The sequence below is a fragment of the Penicillium roqueforti genome, assembly GCF_015533775.1.
Source record: "Penicillium roqueforti strain LCP96 04111 chromosome Unknown scaffold_28, whole genome shotgun sequence".
Taxonomy (NCBI): domain Eukaryota; kingdom Fungi; phylum Ascomycota; class Eurotiomycetes; order Eurotiales; family Aspergillaceae; genus Penicillium; species Penicillium roqueforti.
In genome coordinates, this window is record NW_024067592.1 from 151,792 (window position 1) to 166,939 (window position 15,148).

Genomic DNA, 15,148 nt, shown 5'->3' on the forward strand with positions numbered 1-15,148 from the left:
GCACTGGATCATTAATGCATCAAATCGTGATAGTTAGCTTCAGGGTTGGATAGAACCCTTGGTTACGCGGTCCATCTAGTTTGTGGGACTTTAAAGAGGAAACAGAGGCGCCCGCTGAACCTCCGCCATCAATGCCTCAAACAGCTTACGGTCGGCTGGGCTAAAGCTTTGGCTGATCGTGTCGTGACGATGCGGAGATCCAAGCAATGGCTTCAGGTCGGCTTGGCACAAAGTTCCTACCACTGGCAGTGTGCCAGTTTGGAAGTAATGGCGAATAGCCTTCGCCACGCAGATTGATGGGGCTGTGAGTGTTGTGTGCTAGATCAAGTATGTCAGGGATGAATCACGGGATTACCGCGAGTAACTATAACTCACTCCTTCTGATTCTTGCTGGAGCAATCCAGATCCTGGGAAAATCTCGGACATGTGCTGGGCACTGGGCAAGTTAGCTTGGAAAGCCACTAGCGACGAGCGAGTATATACCTGTGGAGAGGAGTCACGGGATCCAGAGTATTTGATACAAATAGCATCGGATAAGCGGTAGAGGCGCCCCACGGCCCTAAGCCGGTCAGCTGCGAAGAAATAGAGACCACGATAGGACATACCTGCAAAAGGATACTTAGCCTTGGCTTTCCATCCAACACAGCTCAGTTGCAATTGCGCCCAATAATCACCCAGAGCTGCACTGTCAGCCAGAAGACTGGACCATTGCGCTTGGAACTGCTCAGTATTCATAGTTGTCAAATATTCGGCATCCGAGCACATAATAGCAGCCATAGCGTAGATCACGTTATCCTGCGATGTAGCACATTCTGGCGACCAAGGTCCAGCAAGACTGCATTTGTTGGAAGGGCATGCACCGAAGTGCCTACCATGCTTGAAGTCAGCCATGGGAACGGCATTCCCTTTGCCCAACTCAGTCATTCTTTCTGCCAGGAAAGGGAAGGTAAGGAGTGGCTGGTAGATGGCAAGGCGCTGGATCTCTTTGATATCTGTCCAAGTCACAACTTCTGGTCCCCGTTCTGCAGATGCCATGACAGGGATTGAGGTGTTGAGGATCTGCCGTTCAAGTTCCCAGTATGCTGCCTTGATGGAGTCTGGACCACCCTCCATATAGAAGGGGCATCCCACGGGTCCAGCTTCATTACAGTACTGGGCAAATCGATCAAAGATGGCATCTGCGTCGGAAATAACATTCGGTCCTGTTCCTTGGTAGTACTTCACCATGTCGACTACGCCATCGAGAACAGCTCGTGTGACTCGCTCTGGGAAGAGCGAGGCAAAGGTAGTTCCCAGCAGGGTACCGTATGAGCGACCCCAATAAAGCAATGGCTCTTCTCCGCGACGCCATTGAGTGCGTTCCAAGATTGTGTCTCCTTCATCCAGCCCATGGCACTTATTGTGAGCTGTCTGCGCTCGTTGTCCTTCCTTCTCACGCCATTCTCCATGACGTTCGATGATGGTCAGCATGTCCTGTGCGACGAGCGGCGTATTGACATAGGACATCATTGGCTCGTCTGTTCCTGGACTCGACATATCGAATACAGAACAACCCGAGTTCAGCGCTTCGGTCCGCTGCCAATTTCTCTGCAAGGAATCCGATCCACTTCCCAGTATGCCTTCCGCAGAGACTTGCAGCTCCCAGTTCCTTTGGGATACGGGATCAGGGAAACACATCACTGGAGGTGTTGTAGATCCTACTCCGCGAGGATCAAATCCGATGATATCAAAATATTTGTTGCCAGTCTCTTCTCTGGTTTCTGTTGGGTCGGCCTCCGCATCAACAATTAGCTGGAGATTTCGACCTGCCACGAACGCTTGCATTGTTCCCGGTCCACCCGGTCCACCTAGGTTATAAGCTTATATCGTCATATCGAGTCCAAAACAACTTACCGGGATTGATCAGAACTGCGCCTCCATACCGCGGATCTGTGACTGGAACCTTGGCTGGCAGTCGGACAACAGCCAGGGCGAAGGTGCGACCTTTTCCATCTGTCCTCTGGTAATCCATAGGCACTTCCAGTCGTGCGCATTGGAACTCATCACCGCAGTTGTGGTACTCCAGCGATTGCGAAGGAACAATTTCGTCCCAGGTGACTGGAACGAAAGGCTCAACCACGTTCCACGAAGGTAATGGGACAGGCCAGACTAAAAGAATCAATACCGCAGCAGCCAGGGGCAATCCCCACCGAGCATATCGATGAGGTGGCTGGCGTGCCTGGCGTACCTGGCGTACCTGACCAGGCGGTAAAGGCACGGATTTCACGTCCATCACGCCAAACAGCCAAAACACAAATCCAGACCAGAGCGCAATTCCCAAGAGCAAGGATAGACTCTCAAAGAGTTGCGAAGTCCAGAAGCCCCGGGGCTAAGAATATAAAAAGAGAAAGTCGGGAATCAGATAAGATGGCTTTTCGATTCCCGCCGGTCCCGCCAAGTGGGGGGGGTTTCCCCCTATAAACACCTCGATCATCCGTATACCTCGTGATTCTCGTGATTCTATTGGGGGTTTCCTGAAAAACGATTCGTTCAGATGAAAAAGATAAGTGCTGAGCAATAAGAGCACGCTCATGGGTCAGCACACCTGCATATTTCCTGGGTCCAGTAGCCAAACATATTCCAGGATATGCTGTGAAGGGCTCCAATCGGACTGCAAAGTAATATAGGACAAATATTGGAGATTGGAGTACAGAGAGACTATTCACATGAGATTCTGAAGCCGAAGTCGTGGAAGGGGAGAACCTTAGTCCGTGGGGGATTAGGCAACTGCCACCATCCATGTCCCTCTCAACTTCTATTCCCACCTGCAACCCATTTGATTCGGTAGTACAGAAAGAGTACGTGGCTTCAGCAAATGGCAAGCAAACAAGAGTCTCATTAACATGAAGGGAAGGGGAAGGAAACATCCTCTCGGCTTCTGAATTCTTGAATCATACACCATGGGCTCCAAATTCCAAGTTTACATCGACCGCCTCCACACCTTCTCTCTGGCCGTGGCCATTCAAGAGATCGCCGACCTGATGCCAGGTCTCACAAGCGTTGTCCCTCAGGAATACGGCTACTTCGTCCAACACCCTGACTTTGAAGGGATCGGCAACCTGAACGACATCGGCACCCTCTGGCTGAAGCTCGGATCGCAATGTCACGATGACCGCGCGCCCCTCAAAGTGCGCCTTGTCCACGTTTCCCAGGATGACCTGATCTACGAAATCTACGGCACCAGCTACAGGATGCTGAATAAGGGACTCCGTGATGGGACCGTGGCACCTCCCGTCCCTCATGGGGATCCCAATTACTGCCCCTGCTGCAGCGGCGAGGCGAGCGCCACCATCTTGGCTTATTTCCATGAGCGACAGGCGTTGTATTTCACCGAGGAGGAATACAAGGGTCTCTGGGGGGATCAGCCGAATGCAGGGGAGAAGTCTAGTGGTTGGACAAAAGAGAATGGATGGACGAAGCGTTCTATCAGGGCGAGCAAGGAGCAGATCGAGGAAGCGCTGGCGAGAGCCCGGGCCAGGAGAATTGCGGGTATGCTTTAGATGATCTAGTGTTAAACTGGGAAAGATTCGCAGTGATCACAGACGTCGGAGAGATAGTTCAGATGATGAAGAATGAAGATACAGCCGTTACGAATACCTTGCTTGGAAGATTTCGCAACGCCCCGGTATGTACACGGAAAAAGGCAAGAAGATTGCACGGCAAATCCCCATTGAATAGCAAGAAAACCACCCACCTCCGATCTATCCCCGTGTGCAGATGTAAAATAAAGTTGATGTCAGCTTCGTCGGAGCTCGCTCAACTAGGTCGAACCGCTTAGTCGTGGCTGCGAGGTCGCTTTCGAGGGTTGATAGCCCGGCGACCAAGAGACTCAGCGCGGCTGCCGATGGAATCCTCCACCCGCTGGAGGTATTCGACAAACTCGTAATAGTTATCGAAGTCCAGATGAGTCTTATCAGCCTCGTTGCGAACCCTGTTCATCAGATGTTCAAAGAGATGGCGCATGCGGTCACGTTCCGAGTCGTTATTGGGGAAATGCGGCACCCACTGCTGCATCCAGTTGGAGAAATCAGTCACCGACTGGGCCGGTCGCTGATAGCTATCCATATAGCGCGACCTAGCGACATCCGGGTACACTCCGCTCTGGAGCTGGTGAATAAGGAAGGTACAGAAATTGCCGTAGGTGACCTTTTCGGCCGGTAGGTGACGTATGTGTCGCTTCCACTCATCCTCGATATTAAGGGCAACGTGCTTAAGCGCCCGCGTGACCTTGCGCTCGTCGACCTTATACCAGTCCGGATATTTATCGAAGTGTCGCTCTAGACCCATAGAGAAGTTCTTGAACTCTCCCAGAGCTCGTCCGTTGTATACCGGCACATTGGGCACCGGTGGGGCGTGGACGGATGATTCAGGATGAAAAGATCGGGCGGACGGTTGCAGACTGAAACGGGATTCAGACTTGACAACCGTTTGGGCGGCGGGGGACCTGGTAGCTGCGGCGAGGGCTCGCAATTGCTCAAGGTTCAAACCGGAGGAGAGGTTTACGGGTTTGGACATAGGCTTCGGTTCGGACGGCTTAGCCTCGGACGGACGACGATCAGCAGCTTCAGTCACAGGAGCTGGGGCGGTAATCTGCTCCGATCGGGCAGCAAGAACCTTCTTTTGGCCTCCATCAATACCAGCCTTGTTGTTCTGCTTCGAATCGGCTCTGGATGGAGTCGAAGCAGGGGTGGCCGGGGGAAGTTCCAAGGTGGTCGCGGCCAGGAGTCGAGTGCGAGCCAATTCCAATTCTCTCTCCTCCTCTGCAACCTTTTGTTTGATATCAATGAGCTCTCGCTGCTTCTTCAGTCGGGATAATTGAGCTTGGGCTTGACGGATTTCCGCCTCGAGATCATCGGCAGAGCCTGTCGGCTCTGCAGGCTTAGTGTCGGTGTTTTCGAACATCTCATTCAGACTGTCCCATCGCTCTTGAATTCGATGAATGGTGGATTCAGAGCCAGGTTTCTTGTCTGGCTCTGACATGGTGGTTTTTTTTTAATCCTTGCGCGTTGCAGATAAGATAGTGTGCGGAGAAAGAAAGTTCCGAGTCCGTGAAGAAACTCACGGTGCCTAAGGCAGCAATCGTTTCAGATCGAATAAAGTGATGTATGGCAATCTGAGGTGTTTCTCCAGGGCTCTGACTTCACAGATCTGGAAGTCCGAAGGGGTGATGAGATGAGTGGTTGTCGACGGCTACATGCACCCGGACAACAAGTGCTCCTCAATCTAGTATGGGCACAACATCCCGGTATCTTTTCGCTTGTTATAGAGGGATATTCCCCAATTGCCTATGAATCTCTGAATCTCTGAAGACAAACCATGCAAATTGAGTCATAAAGTCCGTACTATGGGCCACTGCCGCTATACTATATATAGAAGTCAAGAGAAGCCGAACAATGATGGGATAACATAGGTATTATTCATTCAAAGATTAGTTATTATTAGTAATATATAGTAAAATTGATCCATCCACACAACCCCAAGCTTTTTATTTACCCGGTGACCCAAGCAGGCACAAGAACTTCTCATCCGTCGAGGTCAGCACGTTCTTGACCAAGTGCCAGACATTCAAATCATAGGCCTCGCCAATGTGGCCAACAGGATCCAATGGGCAAGTATCCTGGATCCAGCGATTCGTCACGCCTTCCTCGTGGACGAACGATGTCGACGGCGGAGTAACCAGCTCATCGTATTTGGACGCAATGATAGTGACACTGTTACCAGGCTGCGCAATAGGGGTACCGTCATTCAATCGGTTGATGGCTGGGCCATCGGGGCCGAGATCGTTGCAAGCAGGGCAGCCGACGGTATTGAGCACTTCGGCCACGACTTCGCGCGACTGATTGCCGAATGTGTACGCGAGGTTATAAATGCTGGCAAATGTAGTGGCATGGGTAGGCGGTGCGATAGATGCGATCTTGTCGACCAGGTGGGCGACGCCCTCGAACTTGGGCACATAGAGAGATTGGAAAGCACCCTCGGAGTGGCCGACTAGGTCGACTTTGCTTTTGCCGGTCTTTTGCACGACTTCCTTGATGTATGCGGCAATTTCGGGAGCGCTCTCGTTGATTGCCTTCAAACCGCCAAGCAATGGGAAGCCATCGTATGCGCCATAGGTTTGGGCATATGTGCAAAACCCTTGGGTTTGCAGCCAGTACTGCATGTAGTTCAGATCCTCATAATATGTCGCTCCAAGACCATGCAGGAGGACAACTGGGTTGTATGAGCTTTGGCAGGAGAAATCGTTGATTCCTGTTGCGACGACTGTGGTAGTCGCGAGGGCAGAGAGCGCCAACTTCGTGAGTGAAGGCATTTTGTATGACAGGTGTGGTATCTAGCATGGGGCCGGGCCGCATGCTGTTTATAAGGGATTCTACAGGTACGCAGATCTCCTTTTTTTCTTCAATCTCCATCGAACTATCGATTGTTGATCGATTATATCGCCCTGTGAGTGGTCGATGCTGCCGATCACTGGTGGAGCCAGGGCGAATGCGATGTAGTTCCATCGGAAACATCCAATCAGAGTCAGAATGGTAAATGAGCTTTGGATACATCATTTCGGCTGAGATTCATATATTGTGATCTGTTCAAATGTTTTATTACCGCGGCAATATAGCCGGAAGGTGCGGAGCACAGCCCCTATACTATTCAATGGTAAGCAGAACAATGCCCTTATGCCCATGTAGGCATCGGGACTCATTCAAATGACAGCTGCGCCTCAGCGCAATACTTATTTCGAAACAGCTGGACCACACAACCCTTATATATATAGACTAATTAAATCGTGGCTACGGAAAATCACGTCTATGGGGAGTATTTGCGTCCACTCTACTGACTACCCGATTCAGTGACGAGGCTTCTTTGGTAGATAACTCTGGCATGGAACTGCCCCAAAGCCCAAGAGCATGCCGCTTCTCAACGAGTTGCAGCACTTCAATCATAAAATGGCGCTCTGGACCTCCGTCTGGGAATGCTTCCCACGCTACTCGAGTGGGGAATGCAAGACGATTGATCATGTTGCCCGGCGCAGTGAGGATATAAAATTCCAAGGAGCGACAGATCCCGCAACCCAAGTCATACTGTTCCATGGGCGAGACGCGATCCTCTGGTCGAGTGTCGATTGAGGACAGAATCAATCGCACGGCGTAGTACATACACATGGTTTGTGCGAGTAGCAGGTTTGGATATGTGAATTTTGTTGGGATGAAAGTAGCCCCGGTGCGGAGGTCGCGGCGTTGGAAGATTGGGAATCCCTGGTCGCCCTTTTGTTCGGCTTCCTGCGGTGGCCCGTCAGGGTATGCGACAACCCACTCTTGGTGCCATTGATAGAAACGGGCCGTAAGCTCGCGTATTCCATTCCAAAGCGTAGACTGTTTGATAGCCATCTCTTGTGCGCCCATGACAGATGTGATTTGGGCTTCTTTAAAGGCATCTGATACTGCCAGTAAGCCCGGAACCTCGGTAGCCAGGTCAAGTAGATGGTGCAGAATATCTTTTTGACTCGTTCCTGCTGACCATGGAATGGTCTTCCACTCTTCACGGGCCAGAAATGAGGGTTGTCGAGCTGCCAGAGCACCGCCAATCTAAGCCATTGGAATTAGAGGAGGAAATTACGAAAGGTCTGTGATCTTACCCAATATGGACGGAGTTCGGTGAACAAAAGATGTTCAACTCCATACATGTGATTTTCTGGTCCACGATGTTCAAATAGACGCACTGCTCCTCGGACGTGAGCAAGGACACCACTCTGAGTAGTCCGTTCAACGCTCTGCTGTAGTTAGTATTGACTAGGGATAAAAAGTGTTTTATCAAACCAACCTCGAAAGCCAGCAAGAGAGTTACGGTCACCAGTGTTGATTCTGCTTTGCATTTTTCAGGATCCACCAGCGCATCCTGCAATGCACGTAGCACGCGGGGGTATAGTCGGAATCCGGACGCCTCGATCTGCTTGTTCTGCACAGAACGACCAAAGAATGCCACCGAGACGGCCTCGAACGCGTCTGTCATGAGTGGCGAGAACATTCGAATCCCAGCCGCAGCCCGCAATGCACCCGCTCGTCCAGATTTCATATCCACTTCTGGGCTAAATGCATCCACGAATCTCTCGACAAACACATCCACTGCGGGTCTTTGCATGCTCATGACCGATATCGTGCCAGACGAGTCAGATCCACTGCTCTGTGACATTCGTTCAAAGTCGCTGTCATCGTCTTCCTCACTTCGCAGATTATTGAAGTCTTCGACCGGGGAATTAAGTAACCCGCGATTCCGAACCGAGAGTGACGAATGTCGCGAAGGATAATCGTAGGATTCGTACGCTGAGGCTGTCAGCACGGGTAGCTTTCTAGCAATCGTTATACCACATAACTTACCTTCCCTGCCTTCCCATGGTCCAACAGGGACCAAACCCTTCTTCAGGCCGACATGTGCATTCCGAACATCGCGAATAAGATTATCGACTAGCGGGCTTGGTGCAGAGCGAATAGACTCAAATAAGTTCTCGAGCTGGTCCAGGCGCTGGAGATCCTGGACCCCAGATCCTGCACAGGCATCAGCGATTTGTTCTCCATCCACATGAGTTTGCCACACGCTAGAGAAAAGACTGAGTGGGCGGGGCTTGCAAATTTACCATTATGTTTGTCGTCTATTCTCCCCCTCAGCTCGCGGATCTCCGCCCGTAAGTTCCGAATCTCTTCCGCCTGACTGATGGGGCCAGCTTCTTCGTCGGGAACATGCTCATACACGCATTTGGAGGGGTAGCCATGGGCACAGCAGGCGTGGCAGGGCTTGACTCGGTCACACTAACAGCAGGATCCACGTTAGCCTTGCGTGATGCGTTACGACCAGTGGGACGCATCAAATGGGTACGGGAGCGTCCCGACCCCTGGGGCGATCTGAGCACGATGACGGGGGTAAACGGACCTTGACTTTCCGGAGCCGGCAGACTTTGCAGGACCGCGACTGGCGGTTCGGAGCCTTCCTGACTCGTGAGTCGGGGACAGATTGTTGCGTACCACCGATCATGGGGGCAAGGGAAACTCAGGGATGAAGGGGAGGGTTCCTCATCCCGAGCCAACGACACAGCAGGATTTAGGCGAGCCAGATTTCCGATGTGGGAGTCCGAGCTCGTCCGAGATCTGCTTGCTCTCAAATGGCATTGGCACTGGTTAGATTCCACACTAGTCGACGCCTCCGGAGGTTTTGATACGTGCGTGCCAGTGGAGGTCAGTAGGTGGAGTGACTCCGCCATTCTGACTGGGCCCGAACGGAGTGGTTTTGATTGGATATTGGCATTGCCCTAGTGGATAAGTTCTGGCAGGACACTGTCATGGATTGAAGAATTGAGACAAGGCCAGGCAAAATTCATAACCTGCAGGCTCAAGATTGTAAATTGTAGGATAATCTATACGATATTGTAAATGTTTTGTGAATGCAGAGTTGGTAAAGATCACCGAGGTTGATGGATTTAATGAGTGTCACGTGCAGCGCCTCCAAACTCATTCAGACCTTCTGCTTTCAATTTTGTTTCATTAGCATCTCAATATATGCATCTCATTCTTTTGCATGCCTACAAGTACGTTGCAAACCTCACAAGTACCCATTTCTTGGCCTATCTCTAGGCCAGTTATTGACTAGGTATGTTGTGTATAGTTAGCGAACCCTCGAAAGACATGAAGAAAGACACCCCGAAAGAGATATATTTGATATTCCCGTCACTTTCTCTTTATCTAGTCTATCAGATTTCAATCTCCAGTCACTCTTTCAATCTACTCAAATGGTGTATACGTTGATACCAAGATACTACATGGAGAAGAAGAAAACCAGGAATGAAAGCTTCCATACACTCAAAGTATAGGTGCTTCATGTGAAAATAGACATCCAGTCTCCGCGATGGGCAAGAAGTATTAGATGTCCGCAAAATGACACATATAACACTCATCGTGTTCCTTGCCATCCCATAAGAAGCTCGCCTTGGCATGATTGTGGGCACCCTTTGCACACCACTTCCAGTCCCGAATACACAACAAACAGATATGCAGTCCCGCCATTGGCCATGGGCGAAGTTTCTCGCAGTGCATACAGCCAAAGAATTCGGGACGTTGGTTAGGACCTACGCTGATTTCGCTTTGCTGCTCATATTCGGGCTCAGTTGAAAGTGACTCTAGGTCTTCATCTCCCCGCTGGATACCATCGTGTGCGGTCTCCTTGTCTTCCTCTGGCTTTGTGGTGGTTTCCATCATATTCTTGGTGGTGGTAGAAATGGTGATGACAGTGGTTGTTGTTGTGCTTTGCGCGGAACTTTCGATAACGGGCGGTGCAACTGTGACCCAACTGTGCTGGCTAGGATCTGCGTGCGAACCTGTCGCTTGGCCATGTACGGTGGTTGTCGGTGCAGCACTGATGCCTTCAGAGGTAAGTCCTGTCTGCGAGTTGCTGACGTCGGGAATAGTTCGGGGTGCTGGATTAGCGAGATAATACGGCCGGGATCGACCCCTGTTGCCTTGCGTGTTTCCTTGCGCCCTTTTGAATCGTGATCTCTGCTTTTTTTTTAGTCTCTGGATCTGATAAGTGAGTGGAATTATTTGCCCATCTAGGCATATGATATACCCACATTCCGGTACTTCGTGCGGCAATCCTCACACAGTTTGTAGAACTCCTTCGCTGCACCTTCAGATGCCCGAAATGCATCCTTCGGCCTGTCTTTATTGCAGGTGTGACACAACCTGATTTCTTCGGCCATGGTTGGATGCGGTAATTCTGCAAAGTAGTAAAGTCTCAAGTCTGCAAGGGTAAATGGTGTGTCGTTGAGGCAGTAAGTAGTAATGTGGGTTTACGCAAAAGGAAAGAAGAACTCGCCTTTGATTGAAGTTATATATATGGACTAGTAGAATGCCCGCGCGTTACGCCGCTGTGAAGTATAGCACAACAGGTTCAGAGGGAGAAAGAGAAAGGTCGCCATTCAAATGCTAACTTCCAAGTAAATTTTATATGACAGTAACATGTAGCTTATGTCTCGCTAGCTAAGTGAGGGGGATATATAAATAAAATGAAGCAAAATCCATAGCGCTATAACAAATGTTTCAACGACACTCAAACTTCTGAACAGGTCGTGGCAAGCTGGTATGAATGTGAACTGGACTTTTACATCTCACTGATCAACTGAAAACAAACAATTTTTGCAATATTCCCTTTCTTGCTAGCGCGTTCCATTTCACAAAGCGCTTGGTCAAGAGATTCCATATCCCACGCATTCGGATTTGATATTTGGTTCGGTGCGACTTCTTCATGCTCCCAGGGCTCATCGGCGCCCGGTAGGATGGGTAGTGTTGTAGGTAATTTTGCATTTTCGATCAGGTCGACTCGGTGTAGAAGATCATCATGCACGGCACTGGATACCACTTTTTGCATTGTGATGCCGGCAATGACATGGCGTAGATCGGGCTCAGCAGCGTGGGCCTCTTTTCGAATCTTCTTTAGTGAGAGTTCGTAGAGTCGATATGGTAGAACTTCAGAGTCAATGGTAGGGTTGCGACTTGGGGCTGGACTGCCAACCAGAGTAACGCGAGGATTTGGTAGTTGGCGTTGTCGCCGAACTTGAGGGATGTTTCTGGCGATGAGCCTGGTGCATTGTGCTGCGGACATTGTGAATGGAGGTATCAATTGAGTTGTTGAATTGGAGATCTTGGACGATGTGTTGAAGAGAAGAATAAATATATGCTCGCCAGTCGACAATTGCAATTCACGAAATGATTACAACGTCACCTGGCTTACTTGCAAATCATGCCACTCCGCCGTGAAGTGCCAGTGGAGGAAATCGGGATATTTGGCGCGGCATCTTGGGGGGTTGGGTGGCGCAAGTGTCATGCCACCGATCTTCAACCTCACTCTACATCATCGTCTTTTTGTTTAAGAAGGATCGATTGCCAGCTTGTGAAGATTGGAATTGGGAGAAACTATTTTATACAAGTTCCCCGTGGAGAGGTAGACGCCAATATACATATCGGGTGGTGTCTCCGAGATACCTATGGACTCCAGAAAGAAGAATATATGGACATATATGAACATATCCCCAGAGCGATATCTTTATATATGTATCTCTCACGGGGATTTCCCTTTTTCATGGATTCCCCTTTTCATGGATGCTCACTATCCATGCGTCGGGAAGGGAGCCGATGGATATTTCGTAGGTATCATTGCTAGAATCAAAGAAATGCAACATCCACTGCGGTCATTGGAGCAATTGAAGGCGTGCTAGCTCCATGTCTCCGAATAATCAAGCGAAATATATCTTGTTGGCGCCCAGGATCCCCATCTTCAAGATCGGAAGGGGATGCCGATGTATACTTCTACCCCACCATGAAATCATGAAGACTAAGACAAACCTTTATCGCAATGAGTCATCTTCGCATGGCTTAGGTTCTGAATATTCTGTTGACTTGTTGAGATCGGTGCATTGCCTTTCATTTCTGCTGCTTCCTTTACAGTCCAAAGGTCTCGGCTCAGTATCATCACTCGGGATCATCTGTCGAGGCCCAGAAATAACATCATGCAAAAGTCTGCCACCGCATCTGTGCAAAATCCAGTTCAAGAGCCATGGCAGTCGGCTGCGACAAGCGTTTCGGAATATCCCACTAGTTATCCCACTGGTCACAATGCAAACTTCGACGAAGAAGCTCCCCGGTCGGCATTTTCCATAGTCGAGCCGCCGGCCGAGCTATCCACACTCACAACTCATCTGACCGGTCATAGTACCGACGACAAATTCCCAGATGGAGGGTTGCAAGCGTGGTGTGTTGTGGCAGGTTCATTCTTTCTCTTGATGAGTACATTCGGTGTGATGAACACGACGGGAATCCTGCAGAATTACTTCGCTTCCCATCAGCTAGCCAGCTATTCGCCGAGTGCAGTCGGCTGGATTCCGGGGCTGTTCACCTTCTTCGGTCTGAGTGTTTCTGTACAGGTTGGGCCGATGTTTGATCGCTATGGACCCAGGGGCATTCTTATAGCTGGCACTCTATGCTATGTGACTGGCCTTGTTCTTCTCGCCGAAAGCCATCTGTACTGGCATTTTGTTCTTACCCTTGGTGTTCTTTCTGGAACCGGTGCTGCCCTCTTGAGCACAGTGGCATTAGCTAGTGTGCCTCAATGGTTCGATCGCAAGGCAGCCCTTGCGATTGGGATTTCGATGTCGGGCGCGGGTCTTGGTGGTGTGATATTTCCGTTTGTGCTAAGAGCCGGATTCACCAACCTTGGATATAAGTGGACAATTCGATTACTGGCATTGTTGATACTGGTGATGTCTGTCCTTGGAACAGCTCTGGTCAAGGCACGTCTTCCAAAGGGCAGAAGTAAATCAACTATCAACTTGCGTTCCTTGCAAGATGCGAGGTTTACCTGGTTGACAATGGGTATCTTTGGTGGGTCGCTTTCAATCGGGAATCCGGATAATAGAAACAAGTACTGACTTGGGGTAGCTCTTGAGCTCGAGGTTTTCGCTGGTCTAGGTCTTTATCCAACCTACGTGGTCATGCAGGGGTTTTCTACCAATACCAGTGTCGTTCTTCTGGCTGTTCTCAACGTGTGAGTGGTAATGTATGTTGGTGGTTTCTCGAGCGAAGCGCTGACTAGTGTGGCATAGAGCATCCACGGCCGGACGACTGATGGCTGGGGGCGTGGCGGATCGGTTTGGCAGAATCAACACCCAGACTGCACTCATTGCTCTGGGTGCATTCGCAGTTTTTGTGGTCTGGCTGCCGTTTGGAAATTCCCTAATAGGGCTTTATATCTTCTCGGTCATCTTCGGATTGGCTTCAGGATCATTCCTAAGTCTTGCGCCAGCCTGCATCGGGCAGATATCTAAGGCAAGCGAGGTTGGCGGCAGGTTCGGGTTGACATATTCGATTGTTAGCATTGCGTAAGTCTTCCAAATCCCGTCAGTAGTAGTAGTTCCTCGCTAATGGGAACTTAGAACACTGATCTGTATCCCCATCGGCGGTGAGATGCTCGACAAAGTCGGGAAGAGAGCCATGGTGGCATATCTGGGAAGTGTTCTGATAGTGTCACTTGGTTTGTTCGTGATGGCCAGATGGGCCTGTCTGAGCTACCGGTGGAGGTGGCAGACAAAGATTTAAGAGACTAGAGAGGAATCTCCTGCATAAAAGTTGATGTTGTATTCCAAGTGGTAATAGCGCTAGCTAACAAATTATCGTGAAAAGAGGTTTGAAAATCATTATAACACTGTTAGTCGAATGTTGAGTTGATTGTAAGGCATATGTCGATGTCTTGAGAACTCGATCCGTTCAGGAAATGCTCGCAACCAAGTGGCAAACCTAGTTCTGTTCACCTCCCTGGGACCTAGTATACTCATCGCTATGACCTGTCAGTGTTGGTCTCGAGTGGGAAAATTCAGGATATCCCCACATATGTTTGTCAAGTTCATTCATATGCTTGCGCTGCTCCTCGACCTTTCGTTTGAGATTCTCAAGTCTACCACCAGGTAAGTTTATATATTGAACTTGATGCAGTGTAACTCACTTCTCCATCTCAACTTGTCGAATGTACATGGCTTCGTGTGCAGCCTCGCGTCTGGCGAAAGAGTCCTTCCTGCCAAAAGTCAGATATGACGTCATCTATTTTGCACTGTGCCACCATACTGGCCCATGAACTCCGACTTGGTAGCACCGGTATCGCCTGCACTCATGATGCTCGGGGTGATAGAGAGGGATCGGAGAAGAGTTGGATTGGTAGTGACACGGAGAATGGGTCGGGAAATTGCTGATTGCATGGTGGTTGGGGGTGTGGGGTGTGGGGTTACGTCGATCAGTGATGGGAAGGGTGTCACACTGTGTGCAATAATGTACTGAGTCGGATTCAGATATTTGATTTTGAATAATTTAGAGATAGTAGAGATGGGAGAGATGTTGGAGATGAAGGTGATGAAGTTCAGACTATTTAAATCAATGACTTCAGAGCCATGTCAGCTGACCATATATGGGTTGATGCGGTCAATTCATGATTGGATAGCATCATCACCCTCGACAAGTCTGGAAACTGCCTATGATATGACAGTCATACCACTCGGACTCTATTCCTTTGCTACGGCCGGTTCAGA

General features: G+C 49.9%; 9 protein-coding genes across 9 annotated transcripts; 2 read left to right on the forward strand and 7 right to left on the reverse strand.

Annotated features, from left to right (window-relative positions):
* Positions 1-90: 90 nt before the first annotated feature.
* On the reverse strand, positions 91-2,272 carry LCP9604111_8025 (alpha/beta hydrolase; the record flags this gene model as incomplete). The annotated part of the gene is made up of 5 exons (XM_039076123.1): positions 91-318; positions 376-436; positions 484-559; positions 606-1,847; positions 1,894-2,272. The coding sequence occupies 5 exons, from the start codon at positions 2,270-2,272 to the stop codon at positions 91-93; spliced, it is 1,986 nt and encodes a 661-aa protein (XP_038925999.1).
* A 667-nt stretch (positions 2,273-2,939) lies between these two features.
* LCP9604111_8026 (uncharacterized protein) lies at positions 2,940-3,539 on the forward strand (the record flags this gene model as incomplete). Its single annotated transcript, XM_039076124.1, has 1 exon — positions 2,940-3,539. The coding sequence occupies one exon, from the start codon at positions 2,940-2,942 to the stop codon at positions 3,537-3,539; it is 600 nt and encodes a 199-aa protein (XP_038926000.1).
* A 274-nt stretch (positions 3,540-3,813) lies between these two features.
* LCP9604111_8027 (uncharacterized protein) lies at positions 3,814-5,019 on the reverse strand (the record flags this gene model as incomplete). Its single annotated transcript, XM_039076125.1, has 1 exon — positions 3,814-5,019. One exon carries the CDS (start codon positions 5,017-5,019, stop codon positions 3,814-3,816), a length of 1,206 nt encoding a protein of 401 aa, XP_038926001.1.
* A 505-nt stretch (positions 5,020-5,524) lies between these two features.
* On the reverse strand, positions 5,525-6,349 carry LCP9604111_8028 (esterase/lipase family protein; the record flags this gene model as incomplete). Its single annotated transcript, XM_039076126.1, has 1 exon — positions 5,525-6,349. One exon carries the CDS (start codon positions 6,347-6,349, stop codon positions 5,525-5,527), a length of 825 nt encoding a protein of 274 aa, XP_038926002.1.
* Positions 6,350-6,824: 475 nt separating this feature from the next.
* On the reverse strand, positions 6,825-9,060 carry LCP9604111_8029 (Zn(II)2Cys6 transcription factor domain-containing protein; the record flags this gene model as incomplete). Its single annotated transcript, XM_039076127.1, has 6 exons — positions 6,825-7,619; positions 7,670-7,804; positions 7,855-8,354; positions 8,409-8,576; positions 8,666-8,837; positions 8,959-9,060. The coding sequence occupies 6 exons, from the start codon at positions 9,058-9,060 to the stop codon at positions 6,825-6,827; spliced, it is 1,872 nt and encodes a 623-aa protein (XP_038926003.1).
* An 881-nt stretch (positions 9,061-9,941) lies between these two features.
* LCP9604111_8030 (uncharacterized protein) lies at positions 9,942-10,777 on the reverse strand (the record flags this gene model as incomplete). Its single annotated transcript, XM_039076129.1, has 2 exons — positions 9,942-10,574; positions 10,649-10,777. The coding sequence occupies 2 exons, from the start codon at positions 10,775-10,777 to the stop codon at positions 9,942-9,944; spliced, it is 762 nt and encodes a 253-aa protein (XP_038926004.1).
* A 401-nt stretch (positions 10,778-11,178) lies between these two features.
* On the reverse strand, positions 11,179-11,679 carry LCP9604111_8031 (uncharacterized protein; the record flags this gene model as incomplete). The annotated part of the gene is made up of 1 exon (XM_039076130.1): positions 11,179-11,679. One exon carries the CDS (start codon positions 11,677-11,679, stop codon positions 11,179-11,181), a length of 501 nt encoding a protein of 166 aa, XP_038926005.1.
* A 904-nt stretch (positions 11,680-12,583) lies between these two features.
* On the forward strand, positions 12,584-14,168 carry LCP9604111_8032 (MCT family MFS transporter; the record flags this gene model as incomplete). The annotated part of the gene is made up of 4 exons (XM_039076131.1): positions 12,584-13,454; positions 13,512-13,617; positions 13,676-13,951; positions 14,006-14,168. The coding sequence occupies 4 exons, from the start codon at positions 12,584-12,586 to the stop codon at positions 14,166-14,168; spliced, it is 1,416 nt and encodes a 471-aa protein (XP_038926006.1).
* Positions 14,169-14,366: 198 nt separating this feature from the next.
* On the reverse strand, positions 14,367-14,821 carry LCP9604111_8033 (uncharacterized protein; the record flags this gene model as incomplete). Its single annotated transcript, XM_039076132.1, has 4 exons — positions 14,367-14,406; positions 14,458-14,523; positions 14,572-14,640; positions 14,691-14,821. 4 exons carry the CDS (start codon positions 14,819-14,821, stop codon positions 14,367-14,369), a joined length of 306 nt encoding a protein of 101 aa, XP_038926007.1.
* Between the last annotated feature and the right edge of the window lie 327 nt (positions 14,822-15,148).